We start from the raw sequence: 24,293 nt of genomic DNA, 5'->3' as shown, positions 1-24,293 counted from the left end.
GCGATACTTAGTATTTTGTGTTCCGGTTTTAAGTATGAGTGAGCTATTCTAACAGTTACTAGTGACGTAACATCTTCGTTTTTGAGGTATCACGAAACTTCTACCAATGAATTGGTGATTTAAGGAATGGTTAATATTCCTTACAGCGGATATGTCTATTGATTGTGGTGCCCACTTGCCATTGAGTGGCATATTTGCTTATCCTTACTTCCTTACCTTTACTTACCTTTACTTACGTCTACTTATTTAAAAAAAAGAATAATCCTCATCAATTAATTGGACAACATCATATACATTACTCTGCTCCCAGTGTAAGTATCTAAAGCACTTGTGTTATGGAAAATCAGACGTAACGACGTACCACAAACACCCAGACCCAAGACAACATAGAAAACTAATGAACTTTTTATACATCGACTCGGCTGGGAATCGATTCCGGGACCTCGGAGTGGCGTACCCACCAAAACCGGTGTACACACTACTCGACCACGGATGTCGTCAATTAATGGTAGTCTTCAATGGAAACATTTTCAAACAAAGATTAATAATGGTACGTGACCATTAAAACTTACTCGCACTATACCAGTTTTAAATCCAATAGACCACTGCATACTCACATCTACTGACTGATAAAATGTGACTACCAACGGTCATGGACATCCACACTGAGGGATTCTTATACGCTCTTTTCTTGAAGGTTTCCAAGTCGTACCCGTTCGGAAAAATCGTCGACGGAATATGACAGAGTGATCGTGCGAGGCAGAAAATGCTTTTCTAAAAGCTGTATACACTTTAAACATATGTATACACTGTGAAATGCTTTCGGAAGAAATACAGAATAATACAATAATAAAAAAATATCGTTTTGGTAATAGTAACTTTTAAATAAACATATTAAAACAGGGCCGCTATTTTAAATTCACGAACAGATTACTTTCATTTATTTATACTGTATAATAGCTATTACTCACGGCGAGTTTTAAAAATTATTTGAAATCTATACGAATCTATCTGTCTGTCTGTCGCTCTTTAACTGCCAAACCAATGAATCGAATTTGACGAAATTTGATATGAAGCAAACTTTAACTCCAAGGAATGACAGAGGCTGCTTTTGCCTAGCACTTGACAACCAACCCCTAAAACGCGAGCGAAGCCGCGGGCGACAAGTAGTTATTATAAATGGAAGCCATACTTTTTTTATTTTGAAAATATTTATTGAACATATAAGTTAGTACAAATAGTAATATTTAATAAAAATAATTAAATTAATAGCAGGAACACGAAATTAAAAAATAAATTGAATTTTCGCGACCAACTCAATCGGCCTCTGACTCCGTCTCAACTGTCAGTCGTTCAATATTGTCGACGTTGAAAACCCTTATAACCTTTTATACCTCTTTATATTATTACAATTTATTTTGAAATAAATGAAGGTAATATTTTCTTTTCAAAGAAATTTCAATCAAAATCAAAATATACTTTATTCAAGTAGGCTTTTACAAGCACTTTTGAATCGTCATTTAACAAACTATTTTAAGTAAAGCTACCACCCGTTCGGAATGTAGATTCTACCGAGAAGAACCGGCAAGAAACTCAGTAGTTACTCTTTTTCAACATCTAAAAATACAGTCATGTTAGTTAAATACAATTATATATGTATGTTATGTCTCCTGCCTGGAAGTCAACAAACATTAAGCAAGCAAGCAATAGATACAATGACAGGTATACCTAATATATTGAATAGCAAAACGCAAGCACACCCAGACCCACGAACACGCACACGCACATTATATAGTCTATCATGTGCGCAATCATATTTTCTTATTGCAAACCATTTTTTATTAAGATCGGTTCAAAAGTTCTTGAGTTATAGCGGGACAAAGAGACAGACTAAAATTTCAAAAATGGTAAAACTTATGTCAGCGAGTCATAAAACGAATAATTATGACAAAATTCGGCAAAAAATTTAGTGGACAGACCGACCACAGATTTATATAGATGTATAGATATAGATTTTGTGATATTCCTGTAACTTGAGACTATAGGCTCTATTTATAAAATACAACTACCAAAGGACAAAAATAACAGCATGCCAATATCCCTCTGGTAAGGAAAGACACCCCATCGAAAGGAATTTTCAGGTTATTCCACTGCGCTACTCCATGCGGCTCAGATACACATGTGGCTGAATTTCATCTTAAAAATACCTACCTTAAAAAATAGTACGTATAAGTACCTGGTATTAATCTCAACTGATACAACTTCGCGTTGAGAAAAGAGGACAGACAGACAGACGGACAACGAAGTGATCTTATAAGGGTTCCCTTTCCCTTTAGAAATACGGAACACTGTAAATCATGTATGAAATCGGTAGTCGTTCTCAAGTTATGGCATGACTAAGTAAAATATGCCCTATATATATACATATATATTTAATAAGCTAAGGTAATTAGTACATACACGTGGTAACCAAAGGCAAAGCGAGCTAATTAAACAGCAAACTTCGCTGACCTCACGGTCATAGCTTCAGCTAACAGGTCCTCTGTTAGTGTTTAAAGTCGTGTGTGGAAAGTGTTTACTTAACAAGATAATTAAGACTAATGGCTAGATTTTCTACTAGTTTTGAACATTACCGTGTTTACCATAGGGCACATGGGGCTCGTGCCCAGGGCCCCCATCGCTAGAGGGCCCAACAACTTCCTTCACACGTTTGTGCTCACGTTGACTGCTATGTAAATTTTCGAAAGTTATATATTTGTAATAAATAACTAACATATGTATCAAAAAAGGCTATTGACGATAGTCGCTATTAAAAGTAGAAAGACGTGCTCTTCATTATAGAAATAGACATACTATAAAATAGCCATAAGATTGTACAACCAATCAGATTCCTTCGAATTTACGAAAATTACCGCACCGTTTATTTGGAACTATATTTAAGGCCTGGCTATAAGCAAATTATTTATACATGGCAGTAAATATCTACTTAAAGGGCCCCGAATTCATGGGTGCCCAAGGGCCCCAGCATAGCTTAAGACAACTCTGGTTTTGAGACGCGTTTTAGAGGTTGGCCGTCAAGTGTTAGGCGTAAAAAGCCTTTCCTTGGCGTTCAAGCTTGCTTCTTAACAAATCTTATAAATTTTGGTTCTGTGGTTTGTCCGAGAAAGAGCAATGGATAAACAGACAGAATTACTTTCGTATTCATAGTATTAGTATACATTTGTTCTCGTTCGTGTTTGATAGGGAGGGGGGGGAGGCGGTTTGTTCTCATTTTGGTACACTATTGTTGTCACCACACACACACACACACATGACACAGTCTTTATGCACAAATTGAGGGTAAATAAGGGCAAAAAGAGATAAATTATTTATTACATTTTATTTAATATTTTGTGTAATATTTACTAATAAGAAAATAGATGCCAAATATATATATTAAACAAGCGGAAGTTGCAGATTTACTCGCGCGACATTTGTAAAAATTTTACCAATGGCACACAAAATGGGGGTGACATTTTACCCCCTCGAGGGGTGAATTAAAAATAGCAGCCACTGTCCTTCTCGGGGGCACTATCACCATATCAAATTCCATTGGTTCAGAGGCTTAGGCGTGAAGAGGTACCAGACAGAATTACTTTCGGCTTTATATTTTTAGAACATCTTATTGCGTAATGACAATACGGAGCTCTTCTTAGTGATAAGGATTTGTGCAAGCCTCTTGTGTCTGGGCAGATACCACCCACTTAACCACTCCCAAGGTCTGTGGCGCATTGGTGTGATTTAAGAAATGGTTATTATTTTTAACAGCGTCAATGTCTATGGGTGGTGGTGACCACTTACCATCAGGTGGCCCACTTGCCCGTCCGCTATTACTACATAAAATTACTAAAATTAAATTAAAAAATAAATTTCCGACAATATACTAATGGCCGGTCGTCTTGACGTCAGAAAGACGGCTATTTTTTTTTCTTTATCCAGTAGATGTAATTTTAACAAAGGTACTAAATAGATTCTGAATTCTGGTATTTTAAAACTTATCTGTTAATTTGTATTGTCATTCTGATGCTCGCCAACGTCTGCATAATAATATTACCTGAGTACAATCGCTGGACACTGCACCCGACGGACCAGCTTTGTAATTGCTTTATTTTCTTTTCGATGCCCAAAACTCCTGAAAAATTCAAACCCTCGACCCTTTGAATTTTTCAGGAGTTTTGGGTACCTTTTGACACGAGAATTTCTGTGACATGAGTTTTCTAAAATACTGAGTGTATTTACAATTCAAACGAGTTGATATTTTTAATTTTATATCATTCTTTACATTTCGACGCTTTTTTTTATATTCTACCGCTAAAAAGAATACTTAGTATTTGTTGAGTTCCGGTTTAAAGGGTAAGCAGTTCGTTTACTATCGTATTGTCAGGGACACAAATAGGAACACGGGACATAACATCTTAGTTTTCAAGGTCAATTGCGCATTGATGATGTAAGGGGTCTATGGTGAACATTTAACATCAAGTATTCCATTAAATAAAAAACAAAATAAAAAAGAGACTCCTTTGAGACAATAGATTCTGTCGAAAATGTTATTTTCGAGAAAACCAAGAAACTCTTTACCGATAATTAAATACTTTTGTTAATCAGATTCAAAATTAATTATATTATTATTCATACGAATGAAAATTACCGAACACAACTCCATTATTGACATAATCAATACTTTTTTCTTAGTTTACATTTTTAAATCTATTAATTAGCAAAGATAACGATTAAAATGTTTTCAAATAATATTTACGTATAGAAAAATCTCGAATTACGAAATTTTACTTCATTTAGTAAATCATTTAAATATATATTTGCTATTTGCACAAGCGTTTCAGCGATCGTCAATACAATGTCTGTTCGAAGCAAAGATGGCGCGTCGTCATGGCAACGGTTGCCTGGCAACGGAAATATGACGTTACCGTAAATAGAATTCTAGGGACAACTCGTCAGTTTAAAGATAAAATAAAGTGTAAATACTTACTTATAATTTAATTTTATGTTAGTTATAGATAATATTATAAAGATGATGACTTTCAAGCAGGATATATAATATATATAATTGTATTTAGCCACCATAATCTATCTTAAATGGAAAACAATAACTACTGAGTTTCTTGCCGGTTCTTCTCGGTAGAACCCAGATACCGAACTGGTGGTAGCTCTACTTAATATATTTTGTACAATTACGAATCAAAAGTGCTTATAAAAGCCTACTTGAAATAAATACATTTTGATTTTGATTTTTTGAGTAATATTAATAGGCTTTCGTTAACTTTAAAATGTGTCTCCATTTAGAAAAAACCTGGTTGATATCGTTAGGTAAAACTCGCCTGGTATTAAAATATTCTACTACCGAATATGAATTGAAATTTATATAATTTACAACCCAGATGTATATCAGGTGTTAGGTAACCTAGCCCAAAAGTCAGCTCAGTTATGTCACCTTCTCGTGTGATGTTTATCGTCTGCCATCATAAAATGACAATAATTTAAAAAAAACAAACGGTTATTTTGGTTCTTAATACGTTTCTAAATCGTTCATCCAATCTAGATGAAACCTCTATGAGTGCTGCCCACGTTCCTGGACCAAAAATACAAGTATTTTGCTACTGAGTTTCTTGCCGGTTGTTCTCGGTAGAATCTACATTCCAAACCGGTGGTAGCTTTACTTTAAATAGTTTGTTAAATGACGATTCAAAAGTGCTTGTAAAAGCCTACTTGAATAAAGTATATTTTTTATTTGATTTGTTTTGATTTATTCGTTTTTGGCGTCTCTTGACGGACACATGCTTTTTGGTAGTTTATCGTTCAATATTAACGATTTATGTAAATCTTTATTCTATTCATGCCGAGTCGGGACGGGGAGCTAGTATTTGATAAAGAAAAATGTCAAACACATTAAAATCTTCTGTAAATATATCGATATGAAAATACACAAAAGAAAATTTCTCAAAAGGTTGCCATAGTAATCGTCTTTTGTATTCAAATTCTATCACAGGAAAAACAAAGTGAGAACAAAGAGTTTTTAATGTAACATTTTAATATAATTCATTGAATCCTTTTACCTATTAAGTATAATATTGTTAATTTTATTTTGTGTTGTTATATTGTATATTAAAAAAAGCTTAACAAAAATTACCAAAGTAATTACTAAAATAATATTTTATCTTGACTTGTTTCATAATGATGAGCCAAAACGATATTCTTACGTGAAACTTAAAGTGGGATCTAAGCCGGATAAGTCATTGATGATTGAACTCGTGTTCGGAGGTAACAAAAATTGATGTATTATTTAATGACTTGACTTGAGTTGAGTTAACTGTGTGCTACACGAAACTTTGGTCAGGAAGCTACGTCATTAGGGACACTGGACTCAGTCTTTTGATTTCGTATTTAAGCAATCGGATTCAGAGGGTTGATGTAAATGACAAGAGATCACCCGGGTCTCCAGTTACTATGGGGGTCCCCCTCAAGGACCAATTCTTTGACCATTTCTCTTCCTTGTTTACATAAATGACCTGCCACATCTCCTAGGTAATAAACTCGAGATAGTATTGTTTGCTGATGATACTTCTTTAATTTTTAAAATAAAAAGATTTCTTTCAATATATGACGATGAGAACAATGCTCTTGTTAAATAGTAAAAAGACAAAATGTATTAAATTCACTATTCCCAACGTAACATGTGTCAAAACGTGTGTACGTTTAAACGGGGAAGCATTAGATGTTTTAGAATTAACAGAGTTCCTTGGTATGACAATAGACTCTAAGCTCCAATGGGGCCCCCATATAAATAAATTGACTCAGCTCTGCAGCCAATGCGGTAAAAAAAATTAGACTTTTGACTGATGTGGATACGGCTCGCCTTGTGTATTTCAGTTATTTTTACAGTATAATGTCATATGGCATCATACTCTGGGGTAATGCAGCTGGCATTAATACCATTTTTATACTGCAGAAGAGGGTTATTCGTGCAATTTATAACCTGGGCCCAAAATAATAATAATAATAATAATAATATATTCTTTATTGTACACCAAGATAAGTAAAACACACAGGAAATAAATAAATATTCGTTAAGAGGTAAATTTAAAGAAATTAAAATAATGACTGTCGCTTCTCAATTTGTTTTTGATAATGTTATGTATATACGCAAAAACATAAATGATTTTCCCAGAAATTGTGACATACATTCGATTAATACTAGGAACAAGAATAAACTTGTTACTCCAAGTACCCGATTACACAGGGTTAGTAACTCTTTTTTGGAGCAATATATACGTTTTTACAACAGGATTCCAGAAAACGTTCAAAATTATTCAATTATAAAATTCAAAAGAATCGTTAAAGAGCGTTTGTGTAAAGGATATTACAACACTAATGACTTTCTAGTTGACTGCACACCTTGGGAATGAAATGATCGCCTCCAGGCTGTTTTAAATAACTAAAATATAATTATTATTGTACATGCAAATTGGAAAAAAATATATATCCCGCTGAGTTTCTTTCGCCGGTTCTTCTCAGGTCCGAGGTGTTAAATTCCGAACCGGTGGTGGATTTTTGACTATCAATAAGCAAGTGTAAACACTTCTATATTTAATGAAGATTTTGACTTTAACTTGACTTAATATACACACTTCTATTAATAATCATGACCAGTGATCGAAATTAGACCATAAAAATGATTTAATATGATATAAAACTATTCAAAAGTGCTACTAAGAGTATATTTGAATACAATTTAATAAAAAAATATTCTGACCTTTTTAATATTATCCTCTCTTTCCTGCCCGTGTCCAAATCTATTTGAGATTGGGACAAAAAATGCCCCTTACTTGTCGCCTGTAAGGTTACGCCCTATCGCGTACTCCATTCTTAGTATTGCTCATGCTGCAAAAATATTTGGCAACTTGTTTACGGCCGGCCGTAAGGTGAGGACCGTTATTGCCCGTCTGGGTAGGTACCACCCACTCATCAGATATTGCCGTGTTCCGGTTTGGATCAGAGTGAATGATCCAGTGTCACTACAGGCACACGGGACGTTACATCTTAGTTCCCAAGGTCGGTGGCGTATTGATGTTGTAAAGAATGGTTAATATTTCTTACAATTGCCATTGTCTATAGGTGGTTGTAACAATTTATCATCAGGTGGCCCATTTTTTTATGGCATTGGTTGGTGGACGTGCATGTGGGCCACCTGATGTTAAGTGGTCACTCCGCCCAAAGACAAAGGCGCTGTAAGAAATATTAACCATTCCTTACATCACCTATGCGCCACCAACCTTGAGAACTAAGATATTATGTCCCTTGTGCTTGTGATTACACTGGCTTACTCAGCCTTCTAACGGGAACACAACAATACAGAGTACTGTTATTTGGCGGTAGAATATCTGATGAGTGGGTGGTATCTACCCAGACGGGCTTGTACAAAGCCACCAACCAAGTAAATTGCTCGTCCGCCTATCTATATAATTTAAAAAAAGTGCGATGATCTGCTTTCTACACATGGGGTAGCCCTATTCCATGTCGGGGTTACGCGGCTAACGGATCTTTTTAATATTGTTTTTCTTATAATATTTTTCTTTTCCAGGACATTGACTATGAGGGGTTCCGGTGGTTCTTGGATACATACCTGGAGGTCACCACGCCTGATGAACTGTCCCGGTAAGTCTGAAAAATGTAAAAATCTTCAGAATCGTAGATTCTTTTTTTTTTAGATCTAGTACATCATATAAGGTAACAAAAGTCAAAGTCAAAAAATATTTTAGAATCATCAACATTTATTTACATAAGAATTGTTTACATAAAGGTTTTAATTATATACAAATAAAAATTTAAAAATAGTTACTGTGTAAATCATCGACCGCGTGGAATGGTGGCAAGTATCTGTGTTTTGAATTAAACATGTCTTGTACATTCATATATATATGTATGTATTTAAAACTATTTTTGATTTTACAAACAGTCCAACAACTAAATAATGAACAATTAATACTATTTGCCGATCGCGGCTTGGTCCGCATGAGAGAAGGATAGTGCAGATGGTATGTAGCGTAAGTGTTAACCCTACAATGCATGATTTTTTTAAATCGTGTCAAAAAATTTATGTGGTTAAATAATAATAATAACAATTAAAATTCATTGATTTTTTAAATATTTATTTTTTCAATTCGTTGCTAAGTGTGTAAAGGTTATTTCGTCGGTCGACATGTGACGCTAGGCGTCTTTAAACGAACAGTAGACTTAATTATTTTGATTGTACCAGATTTAGTACAGTATGCAATGTAGGATTAAGGCAATATTCCAATCTATTCTAATATTTATACAAAAATATATGTCGATACAAAAACTTTGAGTCGATCCAAGTAACGAACTCTTTGTAGGCAACAATGTGTTTACCACGTGGTTAAGCTGTTTGGAAGAACCCATTTCAAACATGCTTTTATACCATTGCCAAGAGTCTCGACTCGATATTCACACCTTTCGGAAATTGCGCTCTGAATCCAACAGGCGTTTAAGTTATTCAAATCATATAAAAAAAATTGATAGTATAATTTAAAAATCAATTGTGTATTTTTAATAAATAATGCATTTAACTGTATTAAAGTATTTTATTAATTGAAATTTTAAGTGAAGTTCTATTTTTGTTTAATATTTATTTTAATAATTATTTAAAATTTAATTTTTTATTCATATAATAGGTAGTTAAAAACAATGTGCCGAGCCGAGATGGCCCAGTGGTTATTACGCGTGCATCTTAACCGATGATTTCGGGTTGAAACCCAGGCAAGCACCATTGAATTTTTACGTGCTTAATTTGTGTTTATAATTCATCTCGTGCTCGGCGGTGAAGGAAAACATCGTGAAAAACCTACATGTGTCTAATTTCAACGAAATTGTGCCACATGTGTATTCCACAGTGGTGCCTGCCTGGGTTTGAACCCGAATTCATCGGTTAAGATGCACGTGTTTTAACCACGGGGCCATCTCGGCTCAGTTAAATTTAAATTTACATGGTGATAGAACTTTTTGCAAGTCCGTCTGGATTACATACACTCATCCTGACCACCAAACAGCGATACACTAAGTATTATATTATAGGTGTGTTTTGGTTCGAAAGGTAAGCCAGTGTAACTATATGTACAAGGGACATAACATCAGAGTTTTCTAGGTTGGCGGCGCATTGATTGTCTAGGAAATGGTTAAAATCTCTGACGGTGCAAATGAGCAGTGGTGAACACTTACCATCAAGTGACTCATTTGCTAGTACACTTACCAACACGGGTTATAAAAAAATACAAACTTATAACACCATGTTTCCGTTTCCGCAAAGCAAATTTGTCCTTCCGTGGCCGAGGCGCGGAAGGAATTTTAAGTTAGCAGCGAACTTCTATGATAAAATTCCTCAAATACTTTTAGCTTTGGCAATTAGTAAATTTAAATGTCATGTTGAAAACATCGATTAATAAGAGGTAATACAAAAAAATGGTGCTTTTTTAATTTTGTCTTTTATTTTAAATAGTATAAAAAACCCTCTTGATATTAAATGTAAATTTTTGTGTCGTGTTTTGCTATTAGCCCTACTGGCTTTTACAGCGTCACCAGGCGTGGGGGTGAGTACTAGACTCGGCTTTGAAGTTTGAGCCCTCCCGGGCTCCGAGTGACGTTCGTCCTGAGGGTGTCTCCTATAAGACCGCACCTGGGCTTAGAACGTAGTCGGTGGGGTGGAGGGCACAACTGTTTTGCACTGATTGATTGATTACCTTAATGACCACATTCGTGACGTCACTAATCTGGGACCTCGTCTCCACCGGCGGAAACGCTGTAGGTGTTAGGTGTGTAGTGTTTTCCCTACGAATGGCGCGTTTGTAACAATGATACTATCGTTTTATCGTAAGACGCCTGAATCTGTTCGGGAGATCCTTTGAAGGAGGTGTATGAACATGCTCGTGCTATCAGCGGATTGATGTGTTGTTTTGCTCTCTTAAAATAGCCTGTATTTTGAGGTGCTTGGCGCTCGAATCGGTGTCGAAGTCTTTGCGGAGATCGACAGTACGAATGCACCACGGCGAGTTCGCGGCGATACGGGGAAATCGATTTTGTATTAACTGCAGTTTTCTTATTTGGGACGTTTTAATGTGGGCAAGGACAGGTTTCGCATATGCCATGGCGAATGAAGGTTTTGTATAATTGTCGTCTTATTTCTAAGGTATATTTTACTCCGCCCACACAACACCATATATTAAATACGTTCATTTGTTTTCCTGTTGGATAAATAATAATACAGTATTTAATTATATCTATATAATTTAATTGTCGTATATTGGTTTTATGCCAGTTCTTATCTATAAAATCTATCATTCTGTCTGTCTGTCTGAAAATTCTTTACTGATAGGAATTATATACGCGACAGTAACTCTGTTTGATACGCTTTCACGGCTAAGCTACTGAGCCGAATTTGATGAAATTTGGTATCAAGCAAGCTTCATCTCCAAGGAAAACCCCCGAGGATACCTCAAACCCCCACCACCTAACGTGGTGGCGAAGCTGTGGGTAATAATTATATTCTTATTTATATATTGCAACATTAACAGGTCTTTTGTTTTTAATTTTCAGGCATTTATTTCTCTCCTTCGTACGGAGGGACAAGCGACCGGCTTTGCGGGAAATGGCAGCAGCCAGCTCCACCACCGCTTGTGCTGCTGTCACCGCTCATGGTGACCACCAGGTTAGTAAATTACATTTGACATTTTACATTATAGAAACTATATTAATAATTTGTCTTATGCATTGTCTCTACAACTACCAAGGTACAGCCAAAACTACTGAACTTAGAAAGCTGATTTTTTCTATATTTCACTTAGTGATAGGGCTCTGTGGAAGTCCATTTGGGTAAGTACCACACACTCATCAGATATTCTATCGCCAAACAGCAGTATTCAGTATTGTTGTGTTTTCGTTGTAGTCAGTCAGTATAACTACAGGCACGGACATAACATCTTAGTTTCCAATGTTGGTGGCGCATTGAAGTCGTAAGAAATGGTTAATATTTCCTACACTGTCATTGTTTATGTGGTGGTGACCATCCGGTGACCCATTTGCTCGTCCTTCCTTTATCATAAAACCACATCGTTTTATTTCATAAAGTAAGCATCTGTTTTGAAATGATTTTCGGAAATTTCAACTTAAGGGGTAGAAACTGGAGGAGTGTCGGGACGGATCGCTGGTTAAAGATAAGACGGTAATTTTGCGGATTAACACCCCAGGAAATGGTTCATTGAGACAGCGTTTAGTTATGTTCCTGTACCATTTATGTTTGTTCCAGGTCAAAACGAGCCTCGCGTCTAAGATACACGGGTTAGCTGAGAGATTACAGCAATTGGGCAAGAGTTCCAACGACTCTGTGGACGGTAGCGACAAAGGATCTCGAAGTAGAACTGGTAAATTATTTACTTCCGTCTGAAAATAGATGCCTGAGGCCTCCATTAATTTTTTTTTAATTTATGCAATTGTTAAATAGAACTAAAAATATATAGAAATTTATTATTAATATATAAATACGAAAGTTGGATGGATGTTAGATACTTAAGTACGACAGAATGGAACGGATCTAAATGAACTTCGGTATGATCTTATCTCGGAAAACGGAAAATATACCCAAGACCTACGATTCACAGCCGGAAAAAAGTATAACATACATATATTTACTCCTTATTACAGATTATTTCATAACATAGCGAGGAGTACAATACTACGCCCAATTGAAATAAGATTAATTTGTACAAACATTAATATTATATGTATTATATATGTATTTGTTTAATTGACAGTGTAAACAAAAAAAAGTTTTATTTAAAATAAATTAATGAGGAAGAATAAATTGAAGGTATTAACAAAGATTTTATAGTAAAAGGCAGTTGCAGCGTACGGGACATTTTAAGAGAACATCAAAAGCGACCAAAAAAAAATCGAAATATTATTAAGATTTTTTAGTAGCGATGCACAATGATTAAATACATAACTTAAGGAATTACTAATATTACGTTTGACCCCTCCAATTAAGCTAAAATTTGTGCTAGGATTAGGGGCGAAAATATCTAGGGGTCAGGATTGTTATTTCGATTTTTATAACTCTAGGTGACCTGTAAACCATTGCGCTATCGCACTATCGGATCCATTCGGTTGTAATTTTGTATTCTCTTTTGTTGCTGCACTTTATTGTTCCACGCGCTCCATATACCTTTCATTTCATATCTGAGACTATTGTATATATTTAAATCAAAGAAAAAATATAATCGCTATCCTCAAACGCAGAGCATACTCTCGACGGTTCTAATGGAACAGGGATAGCCTTAGGATTAATTCTCAAAGAAATAAGTGAACTGTATAAACAAACTAACACAATTCCAGGCAGTGTACATCCCATGATATCGGTGACCACACATCCGTCCTACTCGTCACACGAACTATGCCTGGGTCGCCTGGAGACCAGTCCGAGTCACAGCCAGATGTCGCGAAACTCCAGCAGAAAGAGCAGTAACTCACTACGTGTCAATCAGAGTACCAAAATTGAAGGTTCGTTTGAGTTAACTAGCTGTAATTACTAGGACTTAATGTGTGAGCCGAGATGGCCCAGTGCTTAGAACGCGTGCATCTTAACCGATGATTTCGAGTTCAAACCCAGGCCAGCACCACTGAATTTTCATGTGCCTAATTTGTGTTTATAATTCATCTCGTGTTCGGCGGTGAAGGAAAACATCGTGAGGAAACCTGCATGTGTCTAATTTCGACGAAGTTCTGTCACATATATATTCTACCAACCCGCACTGGAGCAGCGTGGTGGAATATGCTCCAAACCTTCTCCTCAAAGGGAGAGGAGGCCTTAGCCCAGCAGTAGGAAATTTACAGGCTGCTAATGTATTGTGTATTATTTATACTTATGTTAAAAATACTCGCTGTGCCCGCGACTTCGTGTGCGTTTGAATTTACCAAAAAAGTTATTCTTGTAGCCTAACTCCTTTTTACATCAGCTATCTGCCAGTGAAACTCCCGTCAAAATCGGTCCAGCCGTTCCAGAGTTTAGTTGGAACAAACAGACAGACAGACAATTGAAAAAAGTGTTATTTTGGTACATGTACCGTGTATACATATGCATTTAGTAAAATGCGGGTAATTTATGACGACCTCCGTGGTCGAGTAGTGAGTACACCGGTTTTCATGGGTACACTACTCTGAGGTCCCGGGTTCGATTCCCGGCCGAGTCGATGTAGAAAAATTTCATTAATTTTCTATGTTGTCTTGGGTCTGGGTGTTTGTGGTACCGTCGTTACTGCTGATTTTCCATAACACAAGTGCTTTAGCTACTTACATTGGGATCAGAGTAATGTATGTGATGTTGTCCAATATTTATTTATTATTTATAATTTAATATTACAAATAGACTGTCCAATTTTATTATATGTATAGATATAAATGAAGGGAACTCTGTCTTTGAACTGAATTTGATGAAATTAGATTTGAAGTAATTTTGAACTCCAAGAAAGTACGTAGGCTACGTTTTTTGCCTAATATCTGATGATTAACCACTAAAACGTGAGCAAAGCCGCGGGCGATAACTATATTCTACTTCTTTGTTTCAAGTCTAAAATCAAAAGCGAATACAAATTCCCAGTAGTGTGTAGTTATCAACAGTTTGTTAATACATTAATAATTTCCAACTAAAGGGACAGAACTTTTGACGGTAATTACGTCGATAGTTAAGACGATTATAATACTACGAAGTTCTTGCCGTTTCTTCACGCCGGAGGCTGCTCTCCGAAACGGAAGAGTTGAAATATTGACGAATCAAAAATGTTGTATCGGAAAGTTAACTTAAACAAAATACATTTGATTTTTATCTGATAAACAGAAATTACGCGTCGTTTCGCACCGCCAGGAATTTACAATTTTATTTTGTATTCGTTTTTGTTGCGTCAATTTAATGTTCCAAGTGCTCCATCTGCCTTTTGTTTTATAATCTGATCTGTTCGCAAGTTCATCTTCTTGCTTGCCTTGCTAAAACATTCAACCAAGTGTGATCAAACTTTTCTTAGTAATTTTGCAAAGCAAAGAAACCTGGTCCAACCTGGTCTCGATTTAAGAAAAGAAGATTTTTGGCAGTTTATAACGGCACTAGGCATAAACTAAAGTAGTAACGTGTCAAGTTTGTACATAGCACAACTGTCACACTAAATGTGACGGCATTGTCACATCTAGAATACGCTAAATCTACCTATCTATGGTTGTATTATTTAGCAGTTGTGCGCGACTATATCCACTGCACTGCCCATCATGGCATCATCATCTATGACGTATAATCTTTCTCAATATATGGACTATCTAACGCAAAAATATATTTAGTAATTGAAACTCTCGGCTTTCTAATTTCAGACTTCAAACACCTAATGCGTCGTCCGTCGACAATAGAGGTTCACACCGCTAGAGTGTCTTTGAAGGATATCGTATGTTACCTCTCACTCTTGGAGGCTGGCCGACCGGAGGACAAATTGGAATGTAAGTCACTTCACTTTCAGGACATACGTCTTACGGTACTCTTGATGGTAAGCGGTCAACTGCCAAAGGAATTGGAACTGTAAGATCCACTTACAGTACCAAAGCACCACCAAACTTGGAAACTGTAGTTACACTGGCTCATTCACCTTTCAAAGTGTTGGTATTTTGCGGTAAAGTTCATGATGAATAGTTGGTACCTAGACGGGTTTATAAAATGCCTTAATAGCAAGTATTGTTTATTATCAGTTCAATATTGACCAGAAGGCTTATTACGGTTACATCATAGTAACTGTTGCTATCAAATATTTGTCAGTATTATGGATTATGCTACTGCATAGGTCCATAATCCTAATTTATATTTTTTTGATTTAATTTGATATCAATCCGCAACAACATTCTTTAAAAGGACCGTGACTATTAAGGAATCATCAACTGGCTTAAGAAGAGGGAAGGCTTGAATTGGAACATTTACGTAATGGTACTTTTATTTTTAATTTGCTATTGTTACTACAGGCGCGAAAGACATAACATTTTAGTTTCCAAGGTTGCTGGCGCATTGGCGATATATCTTTAGCTTTACAGGGCAGATATCTTTGTACAATGACCAAACACACTCATCCACGTGCAAGTCCGTATTTCTATTTATAAAAAAAAAACTTCCATGAAAAACAATGACCTAACTACTAATTTTATGCCATCAGTCATGTTCCGCCTCTACGACACTGATGGGAATGGTGTGTTGGACACTAACGAGATGGATTGCATCGTTAATCAAATGATGACAGTCGCCGAGTACTTGGGCTGGGAGACCTCGGAGCTGAGACCGGTACGGTTATTTTGAAATGCTAAACGATTCGAACTTTAAGCATTTCTTACAGTAATGGGTATATTTTTTACTTATATATAACACCAGGTCTTCGCAAATTCAATTCATCCTTCCTCGATCTATTTGTATTAATTTCTCCTATACTGAAAAGTATTTTTTTCTTTAACTTTACCAATTAATGAATTTAAAACATAACACATGTCAAAAACTTTGGTGTTAACAAAAAAAATATTTGGATGATAAAAAAGTGTGAAGTTTTTGTTGATTTCCATGAAGGATTCCATTTGTATATAATTATTGATTTTACTTAAAGTAAAGTAAAGTAACAGCCTGTTTGTAAAATGACGATTTCAAAGAGCCTGCTTAAATAAGGAATAGTTTGATTGGAATTTGTATTTACCAAGAATAACCGGCTAGAAAATTAGTAGATACACTTTTCCGATGACCAAGTTACATCGATTAATCCTTTCTTCGAAAATGATATTAGGCCTTAGCCCAGCAGTGGGATAGACTTTACATTTTTAATTTATTTAATAAAAAATATATAACAAATTATATGATTCCAGATTCTACAAGACATGATGGTGGAAATAGACTACGATGCTGATGGAACGGTATCCCTTGACGAATGGAAAAGAGGAGGGTAGGTACACTTGTTGATTATTCTAAATTCAATCTTAAATGAAAACTATAAGGTTCAAATTACCGGAGTAAGATTAAGGATTTATGATATTTGTAATTGTTTGAATGTGTTCAAAGTGTGCGCGTGTATGTGGACAAGTTCGTGTCTATATGTGGGTGATTATTTCGCTAATAGTTGTAAATTGTATAGATTTAGATAGAGTGGAACTTGGTGGTAGGTCTTTGTGCAAACTCGTCTGGATAGGTACCACCCACTAATCAGACATCAGCAATACCGGGAATGACGGTACCAAGCAGTAGTGCTTAGTACTGTTGTGTTCTAGTTTGGAATGGTGAGTGAGCTAGTATAGGTACTAAGTACAAAGGCACAAGGGACCAAAAATCTCAGTTCCCAAGGTTGGTGGCACATTGGTTATGTACGAAATAGCATAAATTTCATAAGGTACCCATGGGCAATGGAGGACACTTACCATCCAGTGGCCCATTAATCCGTTCGCCTGTCGATACCATAAAAAAACATAACGAATTGAAAATCTGCTTAAGACTGGAAAAAGATCAGAAAGTGTTCAGGTACAGAACCAACGGCTTTAGGTGCTTTTAAAAGTACGGTAGTATAACTGTCATCCTTAAAATTAAGGGATGTCAAGAATTTCTTGCTTGAATTTCTGGCATCTTTGGTTTTATTACGGACATAACTGATGATGAGCATGCGCTCCACCACCTCCCACCATAATTTAAATCAAATTCAAATGTGTTTTTACAGTATGACAACGATACCACTCTTAGTGTTGCTGGGGTTAGACACAAACGTGAAAGAAGACGGTGAGCACGCGTGGCGCTTGAAGCACTTCAACCGGCCGGCGTATTGTAACTTGTGTTTGAATATGCTCGTCGGTTTGGGCAAAAAAGGACTCTGTTGCATATGTAAGTAGAGTTCAATTTTCTTTAAAAATAAGTTATATTATACGTTGTATCTAACTAGTATAATTAAAAAAAAAATGCTCACTTTCAATGAATACTGGTTTCAATAATTAACCTGCTTACTTAATATTAATTAAAACGATGCTTTGACGAACGTGCAATATCTCTATTCGTCATCGAATCACCTATAGCCTATTCCAATGGAAATAAGAAAAAAGATAAATAAACCTTATATTTACTCATTTCATGCGACTTGTTAATAACTTAGCTATATTGTGCACAGCTAAGAGTTTATGATCAATACATCTTTATTTTAAATACAACACTTTTACACTCAACCTTTTATATCCACTTTAATTTGCCTTCCAAAATTGCGATAACAGTTACGTTGACGTTCAAAGCGCAAAAATTTGGAAAGACATAGTGAATTTTATAGATTAATCAAGCTCTCAATGTTGTTTATTTGGCTTTCTTCCTGTTATGGTTGGAATAGAGTATACTCTATAGTATAACCCAATGTGCTAACAGTCTGCAAGTTCACGGTGCACGAGCGCTGCGTGCAGCGCGCGCCGGCCTCGTGCATCGCCACCTACTCCAAGTCGCGCCGCGCGCCCGCCACGCTCGCGCACCACTGGGTCGAGGGTGAGCCTGTCGCTGACCTGACTTCGGATCGGCTCGCTTACGGCCGCTACGAGCCTGAGGCGAAATCTATATTTTATAGAAGTATTACACAAAGCTTATAATCGGAAAAAATAATCCGACCTGAAAGAAATTCAGAAGAGCTTTAAAAGTTGGCGAGTCGTAGAGACGAGCATTGCTATTATTGTTTTAAAAAACCTGATGTTTTCATTGTGTCGCTGTGAATGTACTTCTACTTGTATAAGATAAAATAAGGATTTTTTTAGTCAATTTACTAATAATAATTAATCATGCACTTTAAAGGATTCCTTGTGATTGTTTGTGCAAAAAATTGTATTCCTGTATTTTTTTTCTACCCAAAAATAATGTAAAGATAACATGATTGGTCATTTTTTAATTTGATCATTATTATTGCAGGAAACTGCCACGGCAAATGTGCGAGGTGTCGGAAAAAGATCAAGGGCTATAACGGGATAACGGGTCTCCACTGTCGCTGGTGCCACATCACTGTAAGTTATCGGGAGTGTAACCTTTGACTTATTCAGATACAAATTTTTAGCAATTGGGTAAGTGCCTAAGCAGAGAAGCACGTTATTATCTCATTCCATCTCCAGGGCAATCCGACGTGACCGGAAAGAGTTCAGGCGTAAGACCATTGCGTGCTACAGGAGACATGGGAGTCTCAGACTCCGGGCAAATATTGACAATAGGGAAAACCCCAAATATGGCAACCAGGAAACAAGAGAGGTGTTTTCATAATTGGTTTCAGTGCATAAATGCAATATCTTTTTAAATGTAACTTATAAAAGCGTATTATATTTTACGAATGATAACAGAAATCTCGAAGTATCAGTAGCAAATGGATTCGATGAAGGAAGATAATTTATAAAATGTAACTCGTGCAGACAAAGGATGGGAACGAAGATAGCTTATTTTCTAATAATTTCTCCTTCACACACCGTCGCTACCGATACAAAGTAGACAGTGTGCGAGCGAGAGGTGTATAGGCGCACCGCTAACCGCGCGGGTAGTAATGTCGCGTGTGTGTCAGCTGCACAACCGCTGCGTGGGGAGCGCGGGCGGCGCGTGCTCGATGGGGCGCCACGCGCGCCACATCCTGCCGCCCACCGCCATCCGCCCGCTCGTGCTCGACCGCCAGCGCTCGCTGCCGCACCGACACACCGCCGAGCAGGTACGCACACACGCACACACGCACTGTCCGAGTTGACCTAATGTTAAGGTTAGAAGCAATCGCTTAATATTACTTTCAATGGCAGAAATAAATATTATTGCTTACTCTGAATAATATCGGGGCCTAATATTTATATTTTAAGCTCCAATTGAGTTTGCGCTAGGAATGGGAACGACAGTAGCTCGAGGGCTCCCTACGCATCTCAAGTCCGATCCTGATCGGACCAAGATTTTATTATATCAATGTACCTATATATTCCAAGACTATGACAAAAAATATCGATGTATATAAAAATAGGCATTAACTGTACCCGTGAAACGATTTAGTAGTGTTTAGAATTACATATACATCTTCATAAACACGATAATTAGCACTGAAAACTGCATAAAAAAATAGTCTTTAATTCATTTTTTCAGCAAACATTGCCAGTGTCTATATCCCTCCCGATCTCTATAGCTGCGACCACAGAAGAGAAGAGAGAGGAAAAAAAGGAGAAAGAACACAGAGCTCCCCCGATCTCCTTCCAAATCACTCCACCGGAAGGAACTTGTCCGCTCTTGGTCTTCATCAATCCTAAATCAGGTGGACGTCAAGGTTCGAGGGTGCTGCGGAAACTCCAGTATATATTGAACCCTAGGCAGGTGCACGATATAGCCAAAGGTGGACCTATGCAAGGTTTGTATCTGGTTATTAACTGTAAAAAACATTAACACCTTTTTCGTTTGTCATCAAAAAATACTTTGGTAGTCCTCATATGGAATCTCCATATTATCTCAAGTCAGCAATAGAAAATAGTAAATTCAAGCAATTTTCAATCAGACAAATATAATCATTTCCATATACGACACATGTATTAATTTGACAAATAGAGTGACTACTCAGGTTAAACCTTCTCTGAAACGCCCATAATAAGTTTCTTGAAAGTTCTTCATCGTAGAAGTATTTTCAATTCAAACCTCATAACGATTCTAAAGTATTTACTTCAAACCTATTTCGATAATAAACACTCAAGAAATGAAATTTATTTTCAGGCTTACAAATGTTCAAAGATGTGAGGAACTACAGAGTAATATGCTGTGGAGGAGACGGTACTGTCGGCTGGGTTTTGGAGACTATGGGTAAGAATTAGTCCAAGTTTTAAGCAGTAAAACTTATGTTATGGGTTCAAACCAAACAAGTACCGATGTGATTTCACGTGCTTAATTTGTGTTTATAATACATGTCATGCTTGGAGGGAAAAGATCGTGAGGTAACCTACCTGTATCTGGCAGTATTGGAGCTGCAGAGTGGTATAAGTTCCAACAATAAGGCTTTGACAGCCATGGGAAATTTAGATGCTGGGACTTAAATTATTAGTGTAATCTCTTGCGCTACTATAAATGGGATGGAAATTTACCCGGAGGGCAACAACCGCAAGGCGCTTACGTACACTTTGCATAGGCTTAAATTCCGTGGTTCGTTAACACAGCCAGCTTTCAAACATGGAGGATTTGTTAATAGAAAAACTGAAAAACTACCCTATCTTGGGATCTGCTCTGACCTCGGGTTCCGACCTATAAGTTTGTCACTAGACCAAAGGATGTCCAAAACTATACTAAAGATGTGATAATGTGTTGTTTAGATAAAATTCAAATGGAAACTCAACCAGCTGTTGGCGTCATACCCCTCGGCACTGGAAATGACTTGGCGAGGTGTCTGCGGTGGGGAGGAGGGTGAGAATATATTATCTAAGATTATCCAAAATGTTTTTCACGAATATTCTACCACGTTAATACCCTCCATTGACGTATTCCGGTTTATGGAATGAGCCCGAGTAATTACAAGGGGAAATATCCTTAGCATTATTGACGTTGGAAAGAGATTAGAGAGTAGAGTAAGGCAGGATTTTTTTCCTTACAATGTCTATGGACAAAGTGGCTCATTTCCTCTTGTTCAAAAGCCATGAATAAAAAATAAAAATCTTTAATTTATTGATTTACTATAATCATTTTATCCCCTTCAAATAAAGCACAGCGCTTGTGCTAGAAGTTTTTCCTGAAAATAGTCCAAATCAAGATCAAACACTCATATGCTCACATTTATCCATTCATATCGCTAGGCGGATCGTAAATATACCTTTGAGCTATTAATGTTCTCATATATAAAGTTTTACAAACCTTTTTGCAACCTTTAAAAATTATCCCATCAGCTCTAAAAACGTAGACAATCTGTAGAGAGTATCTAACAAACTATTTAAAAATTGATCTATATTTGGCCATATTTTTTATTTTTATTATGTATATTATAAACTTAGGTGATAAACAATGAATAGAGAAAAAGATAAATTATTAAGCGTCCAATTAACTGACCATAACAATTTTCTAGTTACGAAGGTGAATCAATCCACAAGATCCTGGACAAGATAGCTCGCGCCAGCACCGTGATGATGGACCGCTGGCAGATACACGTCGAGAACTCGTCAGATGAGGTAAGATGTTTTGGAAGGTGAAGGTCCTTTCAGGGTTCTAAATAATTAATATAAATATATGTTTAGTTTAAATCATTATTCACCATACAACTTGTTGATTATGATACGTGTTCGGCTCTATCAAACAGACAACTGTTCAGATTTGAAGTCTTACGTCGTGAGGACTAAAGGTAAATTTTCATAGACCATATCGCCTCCATCTTTCAAGGATTCCCAGATATGGTGAACCCACTAGTCTAAATTTTGGGATCACCAGCTAGTTGCTAGGCTAAAAACATTTTTTAATTACTTTCAGTGTGAACAAGTTCAAATGCCGGATTCCGCCCCCCATCCCACCTGTGTTCCGTACAACATCATCAACAATTACTTCTCCATAGGTGTTGTAAGTACATATTTGAATATTTGGTCATAATTTTTTTGCCCTTTGTGAAATCGTGGGTTATATACGCGTTTATTACTAAGTTTTTACTTTAATAATAGTCATAGTTTGGCGGATTTGTTAATGGAACATCCAATGGTAAATGGTCACCACTGCCCATAGACAGTAAGAAATTTTAATAATTTCTTATATCACCAAAACATTACTAACCTTGTGAACGTAAGATGTTATGTCCCTTGTGCCTGTAGTTACCTTTCAAACTGGAAAATGACAATACTAACTAAGATAGTTAGACAAGTTAATAAAGAATAAAATGACAAAATTGAAATGTCATTTTTCAATTATGTAGTATTTGGTGATTTAAACATTCTCGTTGTCCAGGATGCAGCGATATGCGTGAAGTTCCACACGGAGAGGGAACGTAACCCAGACAAGTTCAGCTCGAGGATGAAGAACAAACTCTGGTACTTCGAGTTCGCGACTTCGGAGCAGTTTGCAGCGAGTTGCAAGAATCTACACGAGAACATCGATATTGTTGTTAGTTTCGATGATATTTTACTTTAATTCTAGTGGTCGAGCCGAGGTGACCTAGTGGTTAAAACGTAGAGGGTCATACCCAGGCAAGCGCCGCTAAATTTTAATGTGCTCAATTCGTATTTACAATTAATTTCGGGTTCGGCGGTGAGGGAAAACATCCGGAGGAAACTTACACGTGTCTAGTTGCAACAAAATGGTGGCGTATCTATTAAGCGAAGACACGTCCCGTGTACCGCGCGAGTAACCGTGTGCGCGGCGCAGTGCGACGGCGCGTCGCTGGAGCTGAGCAAGGGCGTGGCGCTGCAGGGCGTGGCGCTGCTCAACATCCCGTACGCGCACGGCGGCTCCAACCTGTGGGGCGCCGGCGCGCACCGCCGCGGCCGCTTCCCCGACGCGCACCAAGGTACCCCTACGCCCCTGTCTGTCCATCTGTTGCGTTTCCGCGCCGAAAGCGTTCGATGACATTTCGTCTTTTATAATTCTTGATGACTTTCTTCAAAATTCTTAACAGTTTCGAATGCGTCAAGCTCGATTCGATGGTATGTATAATTGAGTTCAAGTATATTTCCTTTCAGATATCGGCGACAAGCTGATAGAAGTGATCGGTCTTGAGAACTGCTTGCACATGGGGCAAGTACGAACAGGTAATTTTATACACAAGCATTCATCTAGGACAAAATCGTATCAAGGTATCTAACTTATAGACCTCCAGATCCCTCTAGAACCTTCTAAAACTAAATTCTCTAGTTAACGATCTCTAACGACTAACGAATACTTGAAATTGGTAAATCTATTTGGGGTTAAAAGACTTGTAAAGGTTTCACGGCACGCCATACAAGTTGGCGCATACATATAGATTGTTCAATTATAAATTTCATTACAACTATATTATAATAAGTTGCACAAGTTTAAAAGAATTCTCTCAAGTACAAAATAGGAAATTTTGAAGCCAGACATTTCATGGGTCATGATAGGTGGTCAAAATAAAAAACCGTGCTATTCGTTTGTGAAATGTTGTGAGCCGATTTCCGGTGATGAGAGATTTGGATGCATCTAAAGTAAAAGTAAACTAATATGGGAATATCCCGCTACT

At 36.9% G+C, this 24,293-nt stretch overlaps 1 protein-coding gene across 1 annotated transcript in view; it reads left to right on the top strand.

Annotated features, from left to right (window-relative positions):
* LOC125074359 (diacylglycerol kinase 1) overlaps nt 1-24,293 on the top strand; it is a 71,160-nt gene that overhangs the window by 45,777 nt on the left and 1,090 nt on the right. The window contains exons 3-21 of the mRNA XM_047685664.1: nt 8,636-8,709; nt 11,662-11,773; nt 12,371-12,485; nt 13,456-13,620; nt 15,475-15,597; nt 16,299-16,423; nt 16,990-17,066; nt 17,829-17,989; nt 18,515-18,628; nt 19,043-19,134; nt 19,677-19,817; nt 20,234-20,492; nt 20,849-20,935; nt 21,439-21,529; nt 22,182-22,284; nt 22,580-22,666; nt 23,045-23,200; nt 23,462-23,603; nt 23,776-23,844. Of these exons, the coding sequence (XP_047541620.1) occupies nt 8,636-8,709; nt 11,662-11,773; nt 12,371-12,485; nt 13,456-13,620; nt 15,475-15,597; nt 16,299-16,423; nt 16,990-17,066; nt 17,829-17,989; nt 18,515-18,628; nt 19,043-19,134; nt 19,677-19,817; nt 20,234-20,492; nt 20,849-20,935; nt 21,439-21,529; nt 22,182-22,284; nt 22,580-22,666; nt 23,045-23,200; nt 23,462-23,603; nt 23,776-23,844 (2,293 nt within the window). The remainder of the gene's footprint in view (nt 1-8,635; nt 8,710-11,661; nt 11,774-12,370; nt 12,486-13,455; nt 13,621-15,474; nt 15,598-16,298; nt 16,424-16,989; nt 17,067-17,828; nt 17,990-18,514; nt 18,629-19,042; nt 19,135-19,676; nt 19,818-20,233; nt 20,493-20,848; nt 20,936-21,438; nt 21,530-22,181; nt 22,285-22,579; nt 22,667-23,044; nt 23,201-23,461; nt 23,604-23,775; nt 23,845-24,293) is intronic.

The sequence above is a fragment of the Vanessa atalanta genome, chromosome 27 (assembly GCF_905147765.1).
Source record: "Vanessa atalanta chromosome 27, ilVanAtal1.2, whole genome shotgun sequence".
In the NCBI taxonomy this organism is placed as follows: Eukaryota; Metazoa; Arthropoda; class Insecta; order Lepidoptera; family Nymphalidae; genus Vanessa; species Vanessa atalanta.
The sequence above is the reverse complement of the archived record's forward strand: the minus strand, read 5'-3'. Positions and strand labels throughout refer to the sequence as shown.